Here is a 25,929-nt window from a genome sequence, read left to right on the forward strand (position 1 = left end):
CCCCTTCCAGTGGCCCCATGGCCAGGCACAGCTGAGGTGCTGGCTTAATTTTTGTCTTTTTTTCTCCCCATCCAAATATCAACCTGATGTTTAGGTCCAGCCACTTCTTTGTGTTCAGGTTGGATATTTGGGAAAATTTCTTCACTGAAAGAGGGGTTAAACATTGGAAGGAGCTGCCCAGGGAACCGGACACCATCCTGGAAGTGTTCAGGAAAATGACTGGATGTGGCTCTCAGTGCTCTGAGGAGGGGTGACAAGGTGGGGATCGGGCACAGGGTGGACTGGATGGTCTTGGAGGTCTTTTCCAATTCCATGATTCTGTAGCACAGCATGCTTTCACATTCAGTTCTTCCTTCAGAATTTAATTGTCAAAGGAAAGCCAAAAATTTGCCTAGTCCTGATATCCACCTGTCAGGCTCCTGCCTGCTGGCTCCAGGATGTTTTGGGGCTGTATTTCCCTGTGCCAGTTGGAAAGCAGGAGTGCTCTGGAAAAGCTCACTGATATCTTTACTTTTTTTGACTGACAGAATGGGGTACATTTCAGAAAGCTTTTAACCTCCCCCATCTTCCCTAAAAACGCTAATAAAGGGGGTTGAGATCACCCAAGAGGCAGTAATCTGGATTTTAAAAGCAAGCTCCAGAGCTAGAGAACAAAAGCAATTTAACACATTTCATATTTATGCTTTTGGTAGCCGAGCTGGATAAAGCTTTATCAATTTAGAGGCAAACAAAATATTCCCAGAGGATGTGAGGACCATTTCAAGCAGTCCTGTCTCAGTGATGAGTGACAGCCGGTGTCATTGTGGGAGCTCATTTTTGGGCAGCTCTGCAGCTCTGTGATGTGCTGTTTGAAAAGTATTTGCTGTCTCCAGCTAAACCAGGCTGGATATTATTGTTTAAGTGCTGCATAGTTCTGCCTATTCCATCTGGGCTGATAGGAGTTGGAGTAGCATGGAGAGCACATCCAGCTTTGAGTACCTGGATCTGGTGCGTCTCCTCGCTGGCATTCCCTGGAAATTATCCGAAAATGAAGACAGTACAGGAGTCAGTAAAAATTTCCACCGTAAAGATGTTGTTCTCTGCTGGTGAGGAAACAATTAATGATGATTAATGGCCACCTACTGAAGGCTTAATGACCTTGCACAGATGAAGCCCTTTTAGCAGGAGTGGCGTATCAGGGCAAACAGCTCCAATCTCTGCTCTCTGGGACCAGGGACAGCACCCAGGGAACAGCTGGAGCTGTGCCAGGGGAGGATCAGGTTGGATCTCAGGGAAAGGTTCTTCCCCCAGAGGGTGGTTGGCACTGACCAGGCTCCCCAGGGCAGTGGGCACAGCCCCAAGGCTGCCAGAGCTCCAGGAGGGTTCGGACAACACTCTGAGGGACAGGGTGGGATTGCTGGGGTGTCTGTGCAGGGCCAGGAGTTGGACTGGATGATCCTTGTGGGTCCCTTCCAGCTCAGGATATTCTGTGGTTGTATGAACTCTTAACGCTGCCACAAACCCTGACTAGATTGTGATTATGTTTTGTTCTTAAATCAGGTAAAGTAGGGATCTTACACGGATTTTACATGGATTTTACACCAAGACCTGCCCCTTTTTGAAGTCAGGGCTGTTTTTTCTCCCTAGTCAGGGTCTGTGGCATCCACCAGGCAGCCCTGGGAGCTTAAGCCACAGGTTTAGAAGCCTTGCCAAGGCTTTGATAAAAGCTGGTGATAGCTGCTGAGGTGCCCCACATGCTGAGGTGATGCCCAAGCCTGTGAGTGCACAATGTACAGGCAGTGATTAACTTCCATCTCACTGACCCTTCCCACGTGGAGCACGGGAAAGCCTTGGAAGGGTCCTCAGAAACACTCCCCTCTGAACACAGCTCCTGGCTGCTGAACAGGAGCATAAGGAATGGGTCTGGAGAGGCCAGGATGGGGCTACCCAGGGTTGGCAGGCACAAGGAAGGTGGAATAACAGCTCCCAGGGCTGCCTGATGGATGCCAAGTCTGCATCCTAAATCAGCAACAGGACAGTGCCAGGGCAGCTCTGGATCTGCACAGCAGGTCCTTGTGCACCAGGGCAGGAATGCCACTCATTCCTTTCTTTTTTCAATAAAAAGATTTATTTATTTGCTCCAAAACTGCCTGTGCAGAATATCTCTAAGAAGAGAGAGAACATTCTCATTGTATAAGTTTGTGAATAAGTTGCTGGGATGTTTTTTTTCTTTGATATTGAATTTTCAACAAGAATTTGGCAGTGGAGGTTTCTCAGAATTTAACTGTTCTTACATATTGTTGCAGACTTGAACAGTCAATTTTTTTTTTTTTTTTTTAATTTTTTTTCTTTCTTTTGGAGCAGTTTAGTGCCAACAGAGGAGAAAGAAATTGCTGGAAAAGCAAAACTGTGAGCAGCAAAGTTAAATGAACCATTTAAAGCACCAGCAATATCTGCACTCTGGGATCTAATGTTTTAAATGTCAGAGTGGAAGAAATTTGCTGGACCAATATATAACTTTATTTAAAGGACAAGGTTAATGATTCCTTGCCTGCATATTTACCTTGTTTGCCTCTGCTTGTTTTCTTTTCCCCATCAGGCTGATGATAAAGACACTGGGAATTACAGTGCCATGCAGTACAGACTCATCATTCCCCCCATCAAGGATGGCAAAGAAGGTTTTGTGATTGAAGCTTACACAGGGCTGATCAAAACTGCAATGCTCTTCAAAAACATGAGGAGATCCTATTTCAAGTTCCAGGTCATTGCCACTGACAATTATGGAAAAGGACTGAGCAGCAAAGCAGAAGTGCTTGTAAGTATGAGCCAGGCATCGTTAGGGAATAATTCCTGAGGAAATTTAACCACCATGTAAAGTTTAATTCCAGGCAGACCTATAGAAAAGCCATGAACTGTGTGTGCTTAATTTTTTAAGTCACTGAAATAAAGCTTTTGCCTTTCTAAAGCAAAAGATTTTAGGACATGTTAGAGTGAGTCCAGAGGAGACACCAGGTTGGTCAGGGGGCTGGAGCAGCTCTGCTGGGAAGAAAGGCTGGGAGAGTTGGGATTGTTCAGCCTGGAGAGGAGAAGCTTTGGGGTGACCTGATTGTGGCCTTCCAGGCCTATTTATAAGGACCTGGAGTGCCAGGACAAGAGAGAATGGCTTCCCACTGCCAGAGGGCAGGGTTAGATGGGATATTAGGAAGGAATTCCTCTCTGTGAGGGTGGGGAGGCCCTGGCCCAGGTTGCCCAGAGAAGCTGTGGCTGCCCCTGGATCCCTGGAAGTGTCCAAGGCCAGGTTGGATGGGGCTTGGAGCAACCTGGGCTAGTGGAAGGTGTCCCTGCCCATGGCAGGGGTGGAACAGGATGGTATTTAATGTCCCTTCCCACCCAAACCATTCTGTGATTCCATGACTCCATGTCCCTGCTGGCCATGTCCTAGTTGGCCACGTCTTACTTTCTCATGTCTAAAGGGAGCCTCAAGGAATAATTTGGGCTAAGAACATACTTCTAAGTTTCCAGGAAAGCCCTGTTTCAGAGCTGGCCCCAACCTGAGGCCTCAAGCTCGTGGGTTTTTGCTGTGTAAAGGACATTGACTTAGTCCAGTCACGGGAACCATCAGAGCTAAATTTCTTTAAAGCCCATATAACATGATGGATTGGCTTAATATTAGCATAATGTGGCAGGGATGAAGTGCATTATCCACTTCATGGGAACACTGTCAAATGATACAGATGAGAACCATAACACTTGGGGCATTGAGTTATGGAGGGATTCACCAAATAAACATAATGTATGACGTCCTCATGCTTGACCTCCTCAAATGATAGGGCACCCTCAGGCAATTTGGGCAGTAATGGCATATTAAAATATAGCCAGAAGGTATTGACATTTCAATTAGAAAGTGAAGGATGTCTCATTAATTTATAGAGGTCCCTTTAGGTTGTCTGGGTGAGTGATGGGCAGTGCACCCACTGTCTTTGAGCAAGGCATGGAAGCTGAGAGTGGCTGGAGAGACAATTAGAGATTGACACCATCCCACTGAAAGCTGGGACATGGAGCTGCTGGGGCCAGTCCAGAGGAGGCCCCAAGAGGATCAGAGGGCTGGAGCAGCTCTGCTGGGAGGAAAGGCTGGGAGAGTTGGGATTGTTCAGCCTGGAGAGGAGAAGCTTTGGGGTGACCCAACTGTGGCCTTCCAGGGCCTGAAGGGAATCTGCAGGAAGGATGGAGAGAGACTATTTCCAAGGGCCTGGAGTGGCAGAACAAGGGAAAATGACTTCCCACTGCCAGAGAGTAGATTTGGATTAGATATTGGGAAGAAATTGTTGTCTGTGAGGGTGGGGAGGCCCTGGCCCAGGTTGCCCAGAGAAGCTGTGGCTGCCCCTGGATCCCTGGAAGTGTCCAAGGCCAGGTTGGACGGGGCTTGGAGCAACCTGGGCTAGTGGAAGATGTCCCTGCCCATGGAGGAAATGGGACTGGATGATCTTTCAGGTCCCTTCCAACCCAAACCATTCTGTGATGCTCTGATTTTATGCCCCAAGTGAGATCCATATGTGAAGATCCTTTCTCAAGATTTGAACAGGATTTGTCCTGCTGAAACTGTGGCTCAGGTGCTCAGCCTGGCAGGTGTTCTTTCTTTCAATCCCAGCTCAAGAAGTGCACATAGAAATGGAAAATGGATTTAGTTACTCTTGTGCAAGTGAATAAGATGTGGGGGAAGGAGACAGGACTGCACTGGGAGGAGGTCTAGGGGGAAGAAGCAGGACACGACCAGAGGAAGAACCTGAGCAAGGTATCCTCCAGAACTGAAACCAGGAGCTTCCTCAGAGCCTGGCACAGCTCTGTGAGCACCATGACCTGCCAAATCCACTGGTTGAAGGTCTTCATGCTGGTGGAGACAGTCCATGTGATGGACACCGGGCTGCTCCTGATGGCTGGAACTGGCTTGATGGCTCGAGTCAGATGTCTGAGGGGAGACAGTTTGGTTCCATCTGATGGCATTTCCCTCTTTAAGCCTCTGTGAGAGAACAGGAAGAAATAAGAAACTACATTTTAAAATGAGTTTGCTGCAAGGAAGCACTTAAAGGTACTAAGTGTAGATAGTGAATATTCACTATCATAAGATATGATGTCATAGTTTTCTTTATAGGATATCATCTTTAACCAAATGGGGTTTGGGGAGCTGCAAGGCCCCTTTCCTCATTCAACTCTCAGCATAAGCTACTCCCAGGAATCCCTCGGTGCCATATAATGATCCAGACTCTTTGTAGGCTCTGCCTTGATTTAAAACTCAGGAACTACCTAATGAATGAATCTTGGGATCAAAGGGATATCACTTATGGGCTAGTGCTTATCAACAATTTTATGCTTTCCCTGCCTTTACAAATGTGGATAATAAGCAAGTTTCCTCTAGAAACCTCCAATTTTGCTTGATTTTTATCCAACACCCTTGGTTTCCTGTAGCTCGTCATGAATGTGTTTATCCATGTTTTTGTATAGGAACAAGTGGTGATAATTGTGATTCCTGGAATGTGAAAAGAACTATTGCCTTTGTCTGCAGTGTTGCCTTTATGCAACACTCAGCATATGGAGCACAGTGGTTGCTTGAATTGGCTCATGTCATTAATTCTATTAAATTGATCATTCTGTTAGAGTTCCGTTGCATGATTTTAGTCTAAATTTTATTTAGAGTTCATTATAATTCTGTTCTTCTTACACAGAAGCCAGATCAGGGCACCTGATGACATTTCAAGAACATTTAAATATTTAAAGTTGAATTAAGCTTCAAAGCTGGTGAATCAGTGTTTGATGTGGAAGGGTATTGTGGCTTTTCTGCTGCAGTGATTACAGGGCTCGGGTTCCTCTTTTGAAAATCAGGCGTTGTTTATTTCTTTTAGAATCAACTTAATTCTTGATTTTTAAATTTATTGGGTTTCACATTGGCCTACTTTTCCAAATTTTCCTCCAGAATCCTTCCCAGGATTGAGGGGGACATGGCTCAGGAGCTGTGTGGTGTCCCTTTTGCACACTGACTGTCCAGCCTGACGTTGGGAAACCCAGGAGTGACGTTGGTTTTGTAGTAGGAAATGCCAATTCCAGAGATTTGTTCTGAGCTCAGTCTGTGCTTTGGTGGAAAACTGGAATTTAATTTGATTTCAACAAAGCACACAAGTATTGAGTGGATTAGAGGCATTTTTCCTTTTTTTTTTTTTTTTTAAGGAAAGAGCTCAACTGTAAAATATACACAGTTATGAACAGTTTTACGATGTATAGAGGGAGAGGTTAAAGCAATTGGAGATTAAAATAAAAACTTTCACTGGTAACTTCAAAGTAAGCAATTTCCTTCATGGTTTTCTAACAAAATATCATTAATTTAGTTGAATTAATCTTGTATTTCCATTTACCTTGGTGCACATTGCATGTCTCCAGGGCAGGATTTCCCTGTCGTCAGAATGCTCATAAGTAATTTTGGATATGGCCCCTGGGAGATCTGTGATTCTGGGAGTGAAGTCTAAACTATGAAGAACAGGTTTTGCAGTCCCCACCTTAAGAATCTCTAATTCTGACGCAGAGCTGCAATTACAGCTTCTGGTTAAATCTTCACCTGCTGTTTATGGCTTTTGGCTGCCAAGCAAAGAGAGATTTCCCAGCTCCCCCGTTTGGAATTAAAAGGAGGAATCTGTGCGTGGCTGTGGAGGCAGGGAAGTGGTGATTCCATTCTTGGTGTGTGGGGAGGATGCTGTGCCAACTGAATTTCCCTCTTTTCTTTCCAGGTCTCTGTGGTCAATCAGTTGGATATGCAGGTCATCGTCTCCAACGTTCCTCCCACCCTCGTGGAGCAAAACAAAGATCAACTCATAGGGTAATTAATTTATTTCCTGTACAAATATCAGACAGTTCACTGGATTTGGGATTAGATCCAGCAGGAGTGCTGAAATATTTGAAACCAGCTAAAATCCCTTTGATCCAATAATTGCACTCAGGCACCACAGCATCATCAGGTTCCAGGAGCCAGGCTTGCAGTTCTGGCTTCTTTTTGGGAGACAAAGACAATTTTGTGTGCTTGGGGTCTTAAAACCATGGATTAGACAATGTGGGATAGAAAATACCGTAGGAAATAGTTTATAAATGATCTTTGTACTCTTCTGTCCATTTAATCAGCAGTGAGAGGCACTTCTCAGGTCTGGTCCATCCTGACTGTTGTGGTACCTTTAATTCTCCATGGAATTTTAAATACCTTGGGATTGATGATGGGATTTCCTCATTGGAAAAGCAGTGAATGGCTTACAGCTTCCCGGGAGTAGGAAAAATTACTGGTGGATTTGCTCCTGGAGATTTAGATGAAGTTGTTCAAGCAATAGGCTTCATTGACATGGATCCCATTTCCTAGAACTAGGAATAACTTCCTAAAAGGAGGTTCTAATGAGGTGGGGGTCGGTCTCTTCTCTCAGGTAACAAGGGACAGGATGAGAGGAAATGGCCTCAAGCTGTGCCAGGGAAGGTTTAGGTTGGATTGGAGCAACCATTTCTTCACAGAAAGGGTGGTTAAGCATTGGAAGGGGCTGCCCAGGGCAGTTCCATTCCTGGAACTGCTCAAAAAAACATGTGGATGTGGCACTTGGGGACGTGGTTTAGTGGTGAACATGGTTCTGGGGTGACAGTTTGACTCGGTGACCTTAGAGGTCATTTCCAACCTAAATGATTCCATGATTCCGTATTTCACAGGGAACTGAGTTTTTGAGTGAGTACAAAGTCTAAAAAAAAAAAATCATGGCCAGGTTTTGAGTTCCCAAAATCAGCTTGGGGAGTCTTTACCTTCACAAACACCATGAGCAAGCAAGTGCAACTAAAGAATTTCTCTTCTAAGAATAAGTTTTCAAGGACAGAAGATACAACCACAGGCAAAGGGAAACCAAGTTATTTGAAGAGCTTCTCAGACTGAAGTACTTTGGCCACTTCAAATAGTGCACTAATTTATAAAATTGGAATGTGTAATTCATTAACAGAGGAAAAGACTGTATCATTAACCTGGTCTAGTGAAAGGTTTCCCTGTCTGTGGCAAGGGAGTTGGAACTAGATGGTCTTTAAGACCCCTTTCAAACCCAAACCATTCTGTGATCTGTGAACTGAATGAGTCACTACAGAGGTTACTCAGCTCTTTCTCCTCTCATTTTGTAAATATTAATCCCTGAAAATATAACATTTAGTCAGCAATTGCAGCACTTGGTGATGGCGAATGTTAGGGAAGAGAGGGTAGTTGGGTCATTTTTGACATTACAGTGATTTTTCACCATCAAATAAATAGTGGTTTAAACCACTTCATAGAACAAATGATACCAGGATCTCCCCAGCTGCCTGGGGAGGTTTTTTACCAGGGGTTATGAGGTATCAAGAAATACATAATTCAGTGTTTTCCACACTGGAAAGGCTTACTCAGCACAGCCCAGGGCTGTGTGGGGGTTAATGGTCCACATAAAGAAAGCACAGCAGAGATGAGAAGATTTAAAACCTCCCTGTCCATTTGGCTCAGGAGTTGAAGCTTTTTGAGGGATGCAATGGGCACATCTTCCTTTCACATCCTCTGGACTGAACATCAGTGTCACATTTGCCATTTGCTCACCTGCTGTTGTTGTGGCTGTGCAGGTAAATCCATTTCTGGCTGCTACAGGAGGTGGCAGAGAAATTAGGCTGAGGCTTAGTGGAAAATTCGATGTGTGTTCCTCTCCTTCAGAAAACTTGGTGGAGGCAGATGACAGAATGTTCTGTAAATGTGGAAGTTTTTGGGAGCGTTTGCTGGGTGGGCAAGGATCAGCATCTCATAGGATCATAGCATATCCTCCTTTGGAAGGGACCCACAGGCATCATCAAGTCCCACTCCTGAAATTCAGCTGGAATTAAATAGCCAGGGTCGTTCTCAGAGCATTTAGTTCTTTACTTTTCATGTGATGGCAACTTAAAACTCTGCCTTAAGTCAGATACTCCACATTACCCAGAGAGACCTGGGTTCCTCCTGTAGGTAATAGAAGTGTTTGTGGAGTAAACTCCTCTGTACTGTTGTCTAGAGATGTTGCATCATTTCCTCTAAAATGGAATAATGGAGTGGCTTACAAAGAGTGTTTTGATGAAATACAGTCATAGAACAGGTCAGGCTGGAAGGGACCACAGTGGGGATCTGGTGCCACCTCCCTGCTCCAGCAGGGCCAGCCCAGAGCACACAGCACAGGAGTGTGTCCAGACAGCTCTGGAATAGCCCCAGGGAGGACACTCCACCCCCTCTCTGCTCTCTCTTCAGGGCTGGGGCACTGCCCAGCCAACAAGTTCTTCCTCCTGTCCAGCTGGAACTTCCTGGGCATCAGTTCCTGCCCGTTCCTCCTGTGCCATTGCTGGGCCCCCTCGAGCAGAGCCTGCTCCATCCTCTGCCCCCTCCCTGCAGCCCCTCCAGACATGGCTGAGGGCCCCTCTCAGGCTCTGCTCTGGAGGCTGAATAGCCCCAGCTCCCTCAGCCTTTGCTGCTCCCAGAGCTGCTCCATCCCTTGGGCATCTCCGCAGCCTGCGCTGGCCCTGCTCCAGGAGCTCCCTGGCCCTGCTGTGCTGAGGAGCCCGAGCTGGGCCCAGCCCTGCAGATGTGCCTGCCCAGGGCTGGGCAGAGGGGCAGGATCCCCTTCCTGCCCTGCTGCCAATGCTCTCCTGGTGCCCCCAGGATACCAGGATACACCTCCCTGTGCAGCCTCCTGGAGTCTTTTCCTTCACTTGCTCGTACTTTTCTCATACAGTTCCATGCTTGTAAAAGAATGGTGCGTTTCCATTGTTAAAGAAAATCCAGGCTGAACCCTTTAACGTGGTGCAAAAGTGACCAGGAATGTTTTTCCCTGAAAATCCAAATGTAAAATCAAGTGCTGATCTTTGGAGATATTACTGAGGGAGTGTTTTGGAATATGAACATTGAAGCTGCTGACTTAATGGTTTGCATATATAAAGTTGACTGCCATCATCCCTCACAGGAGCTCTGCTTTGATGCAGAGAAACTATGGTTGCACTTAAAAGAGATATTATATTGTATATTACAGCACTAAATATTGCCATAAATTATAGGGCCTAATATACATCACATGTACATTGTGCATCACATATAATTTTATGTCTAATCACAGCCTATGAGATAATAAATTTTATGTCTAGGAGCTGGAACACACGGTGCTTTTTCAGGGAAATGGTTCTGAACGGGGATGGTTTCCCTGCAGTTGTGGTTTTTTTCTTCTCCACAGTCCATGAAGTGGTAGAAAATTAGCTTGTCTCAGCTGCTGGATGCAGTTGAGGTGCATAAATCACTCGGACTCCTCAGTTTTCCCATAGGAGAAGTACTATTCTTTAGGATTTTTGCCCCGTAATTACCGAATCAAGTCTATTAACAGGTGGCTGGACCTTTTCTCTGTTGGGCTGGTGGCAGTGAACTTGTCCTTCAGCATTGGCCACAGCCAGCACTTGGTTTCCTCCCCTTTAGGAGACGCTCTTGAGTCCCAGGTACTGCTAGAGCTGCGTTGCTCTTTGCCTCAGCACTCTCTGACAGGAACAGTTTTGGGGTCATTTTGCTCCTGGCCCTTGGTTCCACCTCCCCTTTCTTTTTCCTCTGTCACTTCCTTGCACTGTATTGTTTCATTCTAAATTAAATTGCCAAATTAGGAAAGAAGTAGATTAGATAATCAAAGAATTGATTTAATTAGATTAAATAGATTTAATTACAGAAAATAAATACATTAGAGGGACATTTGCCACCAAGTGGCTGCATCCTGTTTCATATCCAGCCTGTGTTTGGCTTTTTGGGGACAATGTGTGTCCTAGAGCCTGGTACAGTGTTAACAGAGCCCATTCCATCCCTCAGCCTCTGTCTGCTGGAATCAGGATGATAATAACAGGAGGCCACCTTTATTGAGTCAGGTTTTTGGAGGGCAGGGATGTGCAGGATGGGCACAACGAGAAGGAAAGGAATTTTAGCAGTCTGTTAGAAAGCAAATTTCCTTTGCAGTGTGCAGTCCAATACGCTTGTGGTGGTGCTGGATTGATGGTCAGACTTGAATCTTAAAGGTCTTTTTCAGCCTTAACAATTCATGATCCTATACCTTTATAGGATTAGGATAAGTGGGTATAAAGACATTGGCTCTGGGTGGTTTTCTAAATATTGTGGATGTTATTTTATGCAGAGGAAATTGGCTCTGTGCTGCTCCTTCCTGCCAGACACAGGCCTCGTGTGTTCTAGAAAGCTAGAAATAATCTTTGTGAAAGGCTGTTTTATAAAGAAGGGATGTTCTTGGGCTGGAAATAAACCCCAGGGGCCACAGAAAGTGTAGAGCCTGCCCTGTGCTCTTTGTGTGCTGCAATAAGGCATTTGGGAGCTCAAGTGCATCCCCCCCAAATCTGTCACTAACTGCACAGGAGGGGCTGGAATTGGTCCTTGTCTGTTTGGGAAAGTACAGCTGAAAATCCAGCTGGTTACTTGTCAGTTATTAACCTTGCAAAAATCACGCAGCCAGAATTTGGCTGAAGTGGAGTAAAACTGAAGAGTTAATGAAACCACTTGAAAAGTCTGCACTGCTGTGGACAGGCAGAGCTCTCATCTGTCCATTGTTGCCAAATTTGCATTTCCAAATACTTGGAACATGAATTTATCATATACTATTTAACTAAATTATGTTTGGGAGCTCAAATTTCAGCCAAAAATGGTGCAGGATCTCAAGTCTTCAACACTGCTGACTCCAAGTCTATGGTACCTGTTTTTTGAGTCCTGAAAGGAAGAACGTTTCAGGGTTGGGTTTTTTGAATTTCTTAAAGTATTTTATGTGCTCCAAAAACACAAGAGGCTGTCAAATTACTAAACAACTTAGATGGGATGTTGGGAAGAAATCCTTCCCTGTGAAGGTGCTGAAGCACTGGCACAAGTTGCCCAGAGAAGCTGTGGCTGCCCCTGGATCCCTGGAAGTGTCCAAGGCCAGGTTGGAGCAACCTGGACTAATGGAAGGTGTCCCTGCCCATGGCAGGGGGTGGAACAGGATGATCTTTAGGGTTCCTTCCAACCCAAACCATTCTGGGATTCTTTATGAAGCAGAATGCCACTATCCAAGGGACAGCTCAGCCAACTAAAATACCTGTAATACCTGTAATAAATACCTGGATTATTTTACCTTTCCCTTTCTTTGGCATCTAAAGATGAAAAAAACTGTCTCAGAGTTTTCAGGGTACTTTGGGGTACGTGATATCCTCAGTGACAGTGCAAATCTATGTGCCCTTCATTTCCCTGGTATGACTGCTGGGAATTGGGAGAGTGATGGGAATGGAGACGCACAGGGAGGTGTTTTACTCGTCACATTTTGTCTGTGGAGCTAAAAGGGACTTGGAGCAGCAGGAAAGGCTTGTTCCCTGTTCATTTGCTAGTTCCACCTCTCACTACACCACTGTTGGGAGGATGATAATTACCATTAACAAGTGACAGACTACTTTTAATTTAACTTCTGCTGATCAGTACAGCAGAACTGCCAGTGCTGTTGTTACTTAAAAGTAGGCACCTCAAAACTTGGTTCTTTTGAGTAGCACTACAATCAAGTGGCCTCTTTCAGCAGAGTTTTCAAACCCTAAAGAATTTTTCAGCATCACAAGTTCAGCTGAATGACTTCTCAAATAACTCTACAGGGAACTGCTCTATTTTTAAGTGAATTCTTTAATTGCTACTTTTCAGTCTTCGGTGCATTTTTATTACCTATTTTAACCTAAACATGCAATTTGTGTGTTTCAGATTGAATATTCCTCTCATTCTCCTGTACTTGGTGGTGTTTCTTGCAAAGTCAGTTAAAGCCAAGGCCTGCAATGTGCCTATTTCCCATAGGCAGAAAGTGGTATCCCAAAATCCCAGAATGGTTTGGGTTGGAAGGGACCTTAAGGATCATCCAGTTCCACCCCTGCCATGGGCAGGGACACCTTCCACTAGCCCAGGTTGCTCCAACCTGGCCTTGGACACTTCCAGGGATCCAGGGGCAGCCACAGCTTCTCTGGGCAACCTGGGCCAGGGCCTTCCCACCCTCACAGGGAACAATTCATTCCCACTATATCCCATCTAACTCTGCCCTCTGGCAGTGGGAAGCCATTCCCCCTTGTCCTGTCCCTCCATTCCGTGTCCAGAGTGTGCTGTTTGTTCTTCAATTTTAATCATGTTTTAGGCAAAAAGATTCTCAAAGGCAATGAATTCCAGCAGGATGTCAGGAGTTTCTGAGGAAAAGGGAATGTTGTTACCAATTCTGCTCCAAGTGACCCCACGTTATAACCTTCCAACCTTTTTGGAGCATTTTTCTCCGGGCTGTAATAACAGTTCTGGGCAAGGAAACACAACAGGACAAAAGGGAATGGCCTCCAGCTGTGCCAGGGGAGGCCCAGGTTGGCCAGGAGGAGGAATTTCTCCCTGGAAAGGGTGGTCAGGCCTTGGCAGGGGCTGCCCAGGGAGGTTTGGAGTGCCCATCCCTGGAGGTGTCCCAGGAAGGCCTGGCCGTGGCACTCAGTGCTCTGGGCTGGGGGACAAGGTGGGCATCGGGCACAGGGTGGGCTCCATGGGCTGGGAGGGCTTTTCCAACCTGGATGATTCTGGGATTCTGTGAAAAACATCCCCTGCCTGCTGCAAGAGAAGATGTTTGTATGGTAATTAGGGAGGTAAATCCTTTACCTCCTTGGTCTTTCTAAATCCTTTTGCAAAACACCCTTCTAAGGACTTCGTATTCTTTCAGCCATTTCCATTCACACAATGTTTGCTGGGGCTTTTTTTTTTTTTACAATAATCTGCATATCCCAGATTTGTCCTGTCAAGTTTTACCTGGGAGAATTATTGTTCCCGAGGTGTCTGTGACAGGTTATCACCTTGGCTGCCAGTGAAGAGCGTTCCAGAAGCAGAGATAAGTAGAGTTTACCCTATCTGCAAACAACAGGAGTGCTTGTTTAGAGGACACCAGTCAACCAGCAGCGTGGCAGCCAATCTGTATCTCTATTTTCTCTGCACTAACAGTATATATTCACTGCTAGGCTGAGACCTGGCTCTGACAGACTTGGATTTTTCAAAATCTTTTAGAAAAGCTACTGTTTTAAAGGCAGGCTAAGTTTCCAAAAAAGAGAGGAGAGATGAAAAATTAGGAGCTGGTGATGCTGCCTTGACAGCGTTACTTTGGAAATCTTGTGTCAGGTAAAAAACAGCAACAAAATGTAACCTCAGCAACTGCAGAAGGTTTTGTGTAAAACAAGTGACTTCCTAAAGTCACTGGTGTCCCTTTTTGAGAGATTTGTCTTCCTCCACACCCTGATGCATCCTTGATCCTGATGCCTCGATCAGTCAGCTCGTTCCCCCCGCTTCCCTTGCTTTTGCCTCCCAGCTCAGCTGCTGCTTTTGGATTTGATACTCTGATCACATAAATTAGTCTAGGAAATTCTGTATTTATTTATAACTCCCAGGAGTTTAGATGGAGCACTTAAACTTCCAAATTCTCTGGTTTATGTCTCCATACCTTTTTGTCCATGTGTCCTGTGTGGATGATATTTGCTTTTATGCCTTTGTTTATAAAGCTGTCTTTGAGGGCTTCGAGGGAACCCTTCTTGGCCCCAGCTTGGAAACCTCACCAGACCATTAGCAAGTCTGGGTGTTGTTGTTGTTATTTTGGGCAGAGCCGCTGCTGAGTTCTGTTGGCCTTTTTTTCCCCTCTGCTTGTAGAACTCCTGCTGCAGTTTCTTTTATTCCATTTTTCCCATGTCAGCCCGATATCCCAATTTTCTTCTGCCTGTAAAACTTGCAGGTGTTGCAGCACCTGAAATGTTGGAGGGACAGATGAAATATCCAGTTGAAAGTCATTGGAGCGGTTGTTTCTGTGGGGGAAAATTTATTGTGTGAGGGTGGAATGGAAGTGCTGAAATAGTACACCTTAATAAAAGGATGGCAGGGAGGCTTTGTGTGAAATATAGGTGGTGTTTCCCATGAGCCATTTAAAACTCAGCTGAGGTCGTAAATACAGAGAGCTCGACTTAAGGACACTATTCCTGATGACCTCTCCAAGCACTGCTGAGCTTTTCCCAGGAGTTCAGCATTCGAGAGGTTCTACTGAGCAGAGATTCTTTTCAGAAAGTGCTCTGAAGGTCCCCCCCGTCCTCCTCGGCCCGTGGGCTTTGGCTGTTGGTGTCTCATTTGGCCCTTGGGCGGCACAGACCGATCACTGCAGCTCTCTGGCTCCGTCTCCTCCGCAGGATTTTGGAACGCTACATCCAGGACCAGATTCCCGGGGCGACGGTGGTGGTGGAGTCCATCGGGGCCCGGAGGTTTGGGGACGGGTACTCCGAAGAGGATTACACCAAGTCCGACCTCATGGTCTACGCCATCGACCCGCAGACCAACAGGGCCATCATGAGGAACGAACTGTTTAAGTGAGTGTCTGATTCCTTGCTCCTCCTCTATTCCCGGGGCCTGTTTGGAAGCCTGTGGGTCTGTTGGGAAGTGGTTCAGCATAACAGGAGTAGGGAAATCTCTGGAAGCAGTTGCTGCCTGGCCTTACCCTCCGTAACTCGGGGATTTACCACTTTACCAGTTCAGTGCATTGCCTTGAGTTAAATCATCCCCTGATTTAGACATTTTCACCACGAGAGCTTGCAAGACACTTGGGCCACCCTGTGCAGGAGCTCCCAGCTTCAATTCCTCTGAAGGAATTTCCTTCCTATGTACCAACACTCCTCTGCGATGTCCAGGCAAGGGCTTTGCTGCTGCGGTGCTGGACCTTCCCTTTCCATTTGGAAAACTGCCTTTTTTTCTTTTGTTTGTTTCTTTCTGGGTTCTGGGGTTGGGTTTTTTTGTGGGGACCAAAGGAAGAGAATAAAGGGAAGGGGAAGGAACAGAGGTGGTTTGCTATGTCTGAAACACATTGGGGCATGATCCAGGAGTACCCACACAGAGGAGATCAGACCCTTCAAGATGCAAATCAGGCTTTTCTTCTAAAGCAGCCTCTCTCTTTTGGTTTTTTTTTCCTTATTTCACCTTTGTGTTTGCTTTTTATCTTGGTGAGAACTGGGCCAGGCTGTGGCTGGAAAAGGCCTTGTTCTCCTGAGCTCCTCGTGGAGTACAGATGAACTATGGTGAACTAAAGCTGTGCAGGTATTCAGAGTTTACAGGCTGGAAAAGATCCCTGTGATCAGTCTGAGCGAGTGTAATAAGAATCATGGAACCCCTCAAATTCATTCTGGTTGGAAAGTGTCTGTCAGCAAAGCAGCTCCACAAGGAAAGCCACTCAATTACCTTTGTGTAATTTCCCGACAAAAATTAGGTCTTTTTCCCCTTTTTTTTTTTTTTATTTATTTTAATTTCTGTGGGTTCAGTCAGAGAGTTTTCTTAAAACTGAAGTATCCAACTGGTGCTTTTAATTTCTGTGTCCCACCAAGGTCTAGGCTTATGATCACATCGTCCTCTAAATTTTTATTCTTGAGAAGTTGCTTGACCTCTGCACTCTGGGCTGTGTTTAAATTGTTTTGATCACTTCAAGTTGTCTCTGAAGCCTCTCCAGTCTTCCAGCATCACTTTTTGAACTAAGCATACAAAAATTTTGTGGTTTCATATAACATTTTCTATTTTTATATAAAAATATTTTTAAAAATATTTTTAAAAATAGCCTCTCAGAGGGGTGGCAGTAGAACCACCCTGTTGGCATTTGGTTTTGGGTATCTACTAGGTCATACAGTCTTTTTAGGTCTCAGTGATGCTCTGGGAGTTTGTGTTCGTGTGTCCACTGCTGATCCTTCCCAGAATGGTGTCTTTGTATTTTTATTCCCAGTTTTATTCAAGAGTGGAAGTGGAAATTCAGGAAGCCAGCAGAAATCTGTGATAGATAGATAACCATTCTCATTAATCTCCAAAGAAAAGTGCCAGTGAATCTGCTTGCAGTTGCCCTGTTTCAGCCCAACCCACTCCCAAAACGAGTCTCAATGAAAAGAATCTTGCTGCCTTGCATCCAGATTATCTCCTGATCCCTCCTTATCATTGCTTTTCCACTTTTACCCTTTATAAATTCCTGGAGGTGTGTGTTTTATTCCAGTCACAGCCAGTTCAGAGTGGCTGAAGTGGGATCCCTTTAGAAATGCTCGAGGTCAAAAGGACATTATTGAATTCCATGAAAAAATAAAAACTTTTTCTGATGCAGACTCTCTTCACAGTCAGGAAAAAAAAAATGTCCCTCTTCTTTTTGGGACCCTTTGAAAATACAGGAATGTCTTTTAGGAACATTCATGTGTCCAGTGAAATACCCAGAGCAGAAGAGAGCTAAGATAGGTTAAAAATCTGATTTTCAAATGTGAAGGATCAGCTGAGAAGGAATCTCATTAAAATGCTCCATGTGCCTGCACACTCAGCTTTTTGGTGTTGTTTTTTTTTTTCCTCTCTTCAAAAGCTTTTAAATATTTAAATCAGCAAAATCCCAGGGAATGCTCTCCTGGCTTTAGGGTAGAGGTGAGGAGGTGTCAGCTCCCTGGAGTAAGGAGGGAGAGTTTTGGAGCTTGGCAGCTGGAGTTACCAAGTTTTCCCCAGCAAGTGGGTGAACCACCAGATATTTGCCCCAGCTCAGGGACATACCCAAATCTACAAAGAAATCCCTCCTGTGGGCGTTTTCCTGGAGGCTTGATTTTCCAGGAATGGCTCCGTGTTCTTCCTGCCACACTCCCAGGACACAGTGGTTGTGCCCTCAGTGGGAAGCCGTGAGTCACAACCATCCTTCTGCCAGGCAGGAATCTGCTCTGGATCTACCAGACAAAGAGATCAGTAGGAGAAAGGATCATTTAATAAGCTGGAGATGATGGGAGGAAGGTGAGAAAGTCCTAAAGAAACTCCTGTTTTAAAAATTGAATTGGCAATAAGGAATATAAATTTACCTGAGTTATTTTCCAAGTGTTCAGCAATTCCATGATGTGTTCAGAAGAGAGAACTGTACCAACAGCATAGAGTTAGCACATGAGTTCTGCCAGCTGGGATTTTAACACAGTTTACAGAGTGATTATGTTTTGGAAGATAACTGGAATGGGCTTTTTTGGGAACACCCTGCTGAGATCCTGCTCCTAAAACACTGAGCAGGCCCTGATTTAAGAGTTTGCTGCCCCTGTTTGAAACAGTCCCCTGTGAAGGTGGGACAGGAGGTAAGTTTAGGACAGAGTGGAGCAGCCTGTTCTCCTTCACAGGTGGAGTGCTGCTGAGATACAGACAGATTTCAGGGATACAGACCCAGGTTCTTGGATTTACCCTGGAGCTGGGAGGAAAGGGTGGGCTTGGCAGCTCAGGCCCATCACCAGCTAAGCAGAGTCACCCACTGAACCAAAGGGTGTGTGTCAGGCTCCCATCATCCCTAATATTAATCCCATCACAATTCCAGCAAAAAGTTTGGCTGGAAAACAAAGCCATGATTTAGAAACCATGGATGTGGCCATCACTGCCAGGGGGAAAAACCTGTGTCCCTCCAGACCTGACAAAGTTTCCCTGTCCTGTGCTCTGTCAGACTGATCCACAATGAGAGATTCCTGTTTTTCCCTACGACTGTTGTGACTGATGACCTGCCATTTTCCTTAATCAGCAATCTCATAAAATAGAATCATTAAGGTTGGAAAAGCCCTCCAAGATCGAGTCCAACCCTGAATGCAGCACTGCCGTGTTCACCACTCACCCATGTCCCCAGGTGCCACATCCACACATTCCAGGGACGGGGACTCCACCACTGCCCTGGACACCCTGTTCCAGTGCTTGACCAACCTTTCAGTGAAGAAATTTTCCCTAATATCCAATCCAAACCTCCCCTGGCACAGCTGGAAGCTGTTCCCTCTCCTCCTGTCCCTTGTTCCCCGGCAGCACAGCCCGACCGCCCCCGGCTCCCCCCTCCTGTCAGGGACTTGCAGAGCCAGAAGGTCCCCCCTGAGCCTCCTTTTCTCCAGGCTGAGCCCCCCCAGCTGCTCCTGGTCAGACTTTTGCTCCAAATCTGTCTGATTACACCCAAAAAATGGGCCTGAAAAGTAACTGTGCTTTGCTATTCCCTCTCTCTACCATGAACCCCTGAAAGACTCTGAAGCTACTTAGAGATAATTTTACAAACTGAAATGATCAGCCTCCTTTTCTATCTTTTTATAGGAAAGAGGGTTTGATTTATTGGAGCATAAAAACCAGTTGAATCCAGCAAATTTCTCCTGCATATATTAAGTGGAAAATGTCCACCATTAAAAACAAATTGCTTACCCTGCCTGAATCTCTTGCACAACGTGTCAGGTTCCGTCATGGAGTAAACGCTCACGCTTGAGTTACAACCTGTTAAAACAGGGTTTGTCAAGAAAATGCTGAGGGAATTTTAATGGAGAGATGGTTAAAATCATCCAGAGATTTAATGCTGTCCTGCTGGGATGCTTTTGCCAGCTCAAAGGACGTGTGACATGCACCAGTGACATCTAGTGTGCAGCAGAAGAATTTAGTCTCACTTTATGCCTCGTGAACCGTCATTAGGTTTGAAAAGGGATTTTTTTCTCAAGCACCACGAGCATTCTTGTGGAAGAAATCAAGGGGCAAACAACGCTGTGAGGGTTTCTGAGTAAATTAATTAGAGGGGAAGTCGATTTTAAGAAATTAACTGCCATTAGGAAATGGTTTTTGAGGAGTGTTATTTCTATCTGATGATCAAGCTATTTCAGACTATTCGGACATTCGGAGTTTATGTGCAGAAATCCTTTCAGAATATTTTTTTTTAGCTGTTGTTTTTCATCTGATCTTGTCTGGGTTTTTTCTGACACATCATTTTTCCCCAGGAGAACCCCTGTCCAGGTGGAGGTCCTGCTATGGCTCTGAGCCATAAGGATCCTCCATCCTAATAGTGCCTCCTACTTTGGTCTTTTTAGCTGGGCAGCTTGTGAGACACTCAGTCCTCACTTCCAGAGTGATCCAAGGATTTTTCTTTTCCTTTAGAAGTCAAAGCCTTGGCCAATGCATTTTTTTGTCCCTCCAGCCAAAGGATTCCCCTAAGAAGCTGAGGGAAGTCCTCCTGCTTTTAGAGTAGCATCAATCACAGTCGTGAAGGAATCCCATAAAATAGAATCATTAAGGTTGGAAAAGACCTACAAGATTATCAAGTCCAACCGTTCCCCCAGCACTGCCAAGGCCACCACTAACCCATGTCCCCAGGTGCCACAGCCACGTGGTTTTTGAACCAAGGATGGAGAATCCACCACTGCCTGAGCAAGACCATGTGGATCTTTAGGCCATAGTGGGATGTGTTCAGGAAGGGCTGGTTGATCCTCTGTAACAGACCAGTGAAGGAAAGAGCACAATCAATGCCACTTTGAGCCCCTAGAAATCACGATAAGCTTCAGCTCATCCCTCCTTTTCAGTGTTTAAACTGTGTCCTGGTATTAAGTACCTTGGAGTCATTCCAGGGATTACAAGGAATTGCCAATACCTAAACCCCAGGCTTTATCAGCCCACGGTTACTAACCCAACCACAGCCACCCAACCACACTTCATGAACTTGACCATAATTCTTCTGTGCTGCCGAAGGTTCCTGGATGGCAAACTGCTGGACATCAACAAGGAGTTCCAGCCCTACCTGGGGCAGGGCGGGCGAATCCTGGAGATCCGCACGCCGGACGTGGTGGCCAACGTGAAGAAGCAGGCGCAGGCCATGGGCTACACGGAGGGAGCGCTGCTGGCCCTGGCTGTGATCATCATCCTGTGCTGCCTGCCGGCCATCCTCATCGTCATGGTCAGCTACAGGCAGTGAGTAACCTCCTCCCTCCCCCCTTCCCACTTCCAGCAGCCTCCCAGTAGGGAGGTCACGTAGCGTGGCAGAACCGCTCCGACGCCATCCGTCCTTGCAGTGAGAGCAACGTATCATTTCATATTTATATGTTATATATATATATTTATATATACTTTTATATAGTATATTTTTATATTACATGTATTTATACATTATCTCTTCTGTATTAATTCCTATTTTTAACTCCCCTCTCCCCACAAGGGTTGGCCAGTGCTCGGTGTGATGCACGTGGGAAGCGCGTCTTGTCGGACTTTTCTGGGGCAGGGAGCTTTTAGAACACGGCCTCAAAAGCCAGGTGTTTGAAACACAGGGGTAGTTTCAGGGCTGAATTCCATGCCAAAGGAAAAAAAAAAATTGAGGAGAAAAGGTGCTGTCTCAGTCAATGACCCAAAAATCAAACTGCGCAGCTCGATAAAATAAAAAGAGTCCATTTTTTTGCTTATATATTTATAATTTTAATAACATTATAAAATATTTATCATATTAATGTATTTATAATATTTATAATATCATGTATTTATAATATTTCTAAATTACATTTATGACATTTATTTATACTATTTATTTATAATATTTCTAAATTACAGTTATGACATTTATTTATACTATTTATTTATAATATTTCTAAATTACATTTATGACATTTATTTATACTATTTATTTATAATATTTCTAAATTACATTTATGACATTTATTTATACTATTCATTTATAATATTTCTAAATTACATTTATGACATTTATTTATAGTATTTTAAAATAATATTTATAATATTTATAAATTATTTTTTAAAATATAATGTTTTCCCCCTAAAATAATCAACAGTTATATACTTTTCCCAACCTTCTTAATTGTAAATGTTTCCTGGAGGATGCTTTTTGTGCCATTTCTGTCTAAAGCAGCAGGGAGAACCTTCTTGCTATTTTCACTCACCTCTTGTATTAACTTTATATTAACTTTAACTCACCTCTTATATTCACTCACCCCTTAATTAAACCTGAAGAGGTTTAATTAATTGGCTGATAAACTAATTAAAGGGTCAACATCACCAATAAGAACCTCCCAACTAAACTTTTTCTGGCCCTTTCATATTTTAAATCAATGCATTTGAACTACAAGGTAGATCGATTCCTAGATTTATATATATATTTATTTATAGATTTTTCTTTAATTAAAGATGATACTCAGAGATACTTAATGGATTTACTAATTAATTATTATATTCACATCCCAGTTTCTCCAAAACCTTTGAGTCAATGGAAAAAGACCTTTTAAAAGAGTTTGGAAGAGTTTGGTGCATTCCCAAGCTTCCCTGCTTATCCCAAAAATCTGTAGAAAATTCGAGTTCAACCTCCAATTAGTTGGTTGCTGTTACCTGAACTGCCTGTTTCTTGAAGAAATCGAAGAGCACTATTTTTCCCTGGCATCTGTTAGATTATCAAAACACCATCCATCTCTTTTAAGAGCTTTAAGGAATCTGCCCAACTTCATTTCATCAAACAAAATCCCATTTTTGCTGTCTGGAAGTGAGACTTGGAGCCAAATTTATAGCAGCCCAGTGTGAATAAAACTGTATTTTTATGAGAAATGCATCACTGAAGAGTGCCAAAGAAAATAAAAGGAATTTTAGTGTTAATAGAGGCACCAAAACTGTCCTGAGCCTTCTGGTTTGTTTTTCCATTACAGCCTTTTTTTCTCCTTTTCAAAAGGAGTTTCAGGATTTTTCCTGAAATATTTCTCTTGTAATAAAGCTGAAAATTATGCCTTTGAAATACAGAATCCAGTACAACCCTGCAAGGTACTTCTAAATAATAGATTATTTACTAACACTGATCACAAATGAATGGTATCTTCTAAATAATAATAAATAATACTCCCTCACTATTGGAAATGTTTTCTAGACCATTCTTGAAATGTGTTAAAATGGAGAGACTGGTAAATAAATTATTAATATTATTATTATTATTATTAATAATAATGTCTATATTTTTTAATTTACAGTTATTATACTATATTATGTTATATTATACTATATTATCTTATATTATATTTAAAAACTGGTATAAAAATGCACCTGTTAAAGAAATAACATGAGAAATACTATTTTTTTCCATGTCTTCCTCTGTTCCCTGTGTGAGTGTGGCAGGGAGTTGTTTTCCATAAGCCCAAAGCAGCTTTTCCCTTCTGGAATTCCCATTTCTGCTGACTGCAGAATTGTTCCAAGGGTAGCAAAAATAGCAGCAAAACACTCTTCAGCTGTGGAAATTAGGATCCTTTAAACATGTCATTAATCCTGTAATTTGATGTATGGATTAATTAAGTAGCCTCTAGTTTATTACTCCTGTTAAACTCACTGTTTGAGACAGTTGTTGGAAACAGAATTCATTTAACCTGCCTTTTTATCTCTTCTTTTTTTCTTGCATAACAAAACAGATTCAAAGAGTAAGTACTTATTTCCAGCTTCATTTTTACCAGCTTGCATAGGAATACTGACAGCCTGCCAGACTTTAGTGTTTAAATACATTAAATGTATATTTTTAGCCTTCAGTGAGAGTTGATTCCTATGCTCCAACTTGCTCCTGAACACTTGGTATGAGGAGTTTAAAAGTGATTTATTTTTTGTGGCTACTCAGTGTGATTTATTACTGCATTAAGGATATGGGGGTTTGGGTTATTGCTGTTTCCTGCAGAGAAAAAGGTAAATATTCCCATGTGTGTGGAATTCCACAAGCAAGTCAGGGCGTGTCAGGCAAGGAAGAGTCAGGTGTTGACCCACCTCAAAAACCAAACTGAGGTGGAGCTGTCGTGTCACCTTGATGGTGCTCCCCAAAAACACCCATGAGACACCACAGCTTGGTTTTCTACAGGGAAAACAGGAATCTCTTTCATAGGAACTTGACTCCTTATAAAGAAAAAAAAAAAAAAGGCATTTTTTTCAGGAAAACTCTTAATTGAAACAGAAATTTCCCAGCCAACTCCCCTGAGAAAAAGGAGTTGAAGGTGGACAAGGGGAGTGGCTTCAAGCCAACAAAGAGGAGATTTAGATGGGATATTGGGAAGGAATTCTTGGCTGGGAGGGTGAGGAGGCCCTGGCACAGATTGCCCAGAGAAGCTGTGGCTGCCCCTGGATCCCTGGAAGTGTCCAAGGCCAGGTTGGAGCAACCTGGGCTAGTGGAAGGTGTCCCTGCCCATGGCAGGGGGTGGAATGAGATGATCTTTAGGGTCCCTTCCCACCCAAACAATGCTGGGATTCTGTGATTTTATTCCTGTCTGGAGGAGCTCTGGGATTCCACCAAAACAGAACAAGAGAGCTGAACAAAGCAGGAAAATATAATCACTTTGGTGAAGGCAACACTCAGGGATGTTTATAAACTGCAGAAAAAAACATGGAAAACTTTCCATTTGGGCTTTATGTTGGGGCGGGGAGCGTTTCTGATGAGTCTTTCTCCTTCCCTCCGTGGCTCCCAAAGGAGGCAGGCTGAGTGTGCCAAGACTGCCAGGATGCAGATGGCTTTGCCAGCAGGGAAACCAGCCAGTGCCGCTGCCAACAACCTCTACGAAGAGCTTGGAGACAGCACCATGTGAGTATTCCTTGAGTATTCCATCAATAAATCCAACCTGGGCTAGTGGAAGGTGTCCCTGCCCATGGCAGGGGGTGGAACTGGGTGAGCTTTAAGGTCCCTCCCAACCCAAACCATCCTGGGATTCTGGGATTTTCCCGTCTCGCTTCATGCACTCTGTATCCAAAAGGCTTTTCCTCATTCCTGCTTGGAGTTCTCCCAAGATCCAGAAAAGACACAGGATGACCCTTTGAGGAGAGAAAAAGCAATTTAATCTTCTTGTAGGGGCTGGGAGGTTGTTTAACAGTTTTAAGTGGGCAAAAAGCAGGTTTAACCACATGGTTTCCTACGAGCAAGAGCAGGTCACTGCTGCCAGGGTGAGCCAGCTTTGGATTCCTTGGCGAATCCAGCCCTAGATGGTTTCCAAAGCTGTTGACTAAACACATCCAATAGAATTCATTACTTATAAATTCATTAATTAACTGGACACATCTGAAATGACAGAACACTGAATATTGCTGCTCCGAAGTCCCCATTTCCTACAGTAAGAAATACTCTGTTGGGTAAAGTGTGTTGTTTTTTGGTTTTTCCTTTTCTGCTCTAAATTTAAAACTGTTTAAATATTGAAATAAAAGGAACTCTCAGAGAAGAGAAACCACTGGCAGGTCTATGAATGCATCTTTTATCTATTACATGCTCATAAAATAATAATATTGCGAGGTTGCTTACCTTTTCATGCTTCTGGAAACCTGAAGTTGATGGACTCCAACAACAATTTAACTCCCAGCATGAAAATATTCCAGGGGGGAGTAGCCAATTATTATTTGTCCCATACTGGGAGGGGTTTGTTCATGAGCTTTGTCACACACTCTTTGTATGAAAAATCCAAGGAATGCTGAAGAGCACAGCTTTAATAATGTTTGGAGGCAGGTAGAGAGGTGGAATTGAGGATTGCTCCGTTTTCCATCATTATTTGTTTTGCTCAGAAAGCCGGAATTCTCCAGCTGCTGAGACTGAGTTTAGAAAACACTCCAGGGGCGTGACAGAGCTGTAACCCTTGGCCAGACACTCTGTGCCTGGGGAATCATTCCAGAGCTTGAGCTTTTCTGGGTGAATAGAGGAATAAAAATTCCTGGGAGCAGGAATAGCTTCTCCTCATTGCTGAATTCCCTCCTGTGCCGTTTGCCTTTGACAAGTGCTACACTTGGGCAGGAAGGGAGGAAAAATGGATGTTCAGCTGTGGAATAATAGTGATTTTGGAATGTGTTTGTGAACCACAGGAGATCACATCTGTACTTCTGCACAGAGGTGCCTGCTGGGTAAAATTCCCCTTTTTTTTTTTTTTTTAATTAAACTAAATTTCTCTTGAAATTAAAGATGTATTGCCAAATACCTGATGCTAAACCCAGAAAAAGCCTTATTTTGCTGAGGTTTTATCTGCAAAGGGTTTTTTTATGTTTTAGTACTGCAACGTATAGGGGCCAGTTCACAAACATGCAGTATTGACTCTGAGGCTGAGATTTATGTTAATTTTGACAAAAAAATTGATTTTATC

General features: G+C 44.0%; 1 protein-coding gene across 4 annotated transcripts in view; it reads left to right on the forward strand.

Moving 5' to 3' along the window:
- The window catches only part of PCDH15 (protocadherin related 15), a 673,791-nt gene extending 649,392 nt beyond the window's left edge, over positions 1 to 24,399 (forward strand). The window contains exons 31-36 of one of the 4 annotated variants that reach the window (XM_027661020.1): positions 2,579 to 2,794; positions 6,753 to 6,841; positions 15,241 to 15,417; positions 20,552 to 20,770; positions 23,248 to 23,256; positions 24,285 to 24,399. In XM_027661020.1, coding sequence (XP_027516821.1) covers positions 2,579 to 2,794; positions 6,753 to 6,841; positions 15,241 to 15,417; positions 20,552 to 20,770; positions 23,248 to 23,256; positions 24,285 to 24,399 — 825 coding nt within the window. Of the gene's footprint in view, positions 1 to 2,578; positions 2,795 to 6,752; positions 6,842 to 15,240; positions 15,418 to 16,811; positions 16,952 to 20,551; positions 20,771 to 22,048; positions 22,738 to 23,247; positions 23,257 to 24,284 lie in introns of those variants that run through there. The other 3 variants (XM_027661021.1, XM_027661019.1, XM_027661022.1) reach the window with 3 other exon arrangements.
- Positions 24,400 to 25,929: the final 1,530 nt, after the last annotated feature.

Source organism: Corapipo altera, unplaced genomic scaffold (assembly GCF_003945725.1).
Source record: "Corapipo altera isolate COAL_440 unplaced genomic scaffold, ASM394572v1 133, whole genome shotgun sequence".
Classification (NCBI taxonomy): Eukaryota; Metazoa; Chordata; class Aves; order Passeriformes; family Pipridae; genus Corapipo; species Corapipo altera.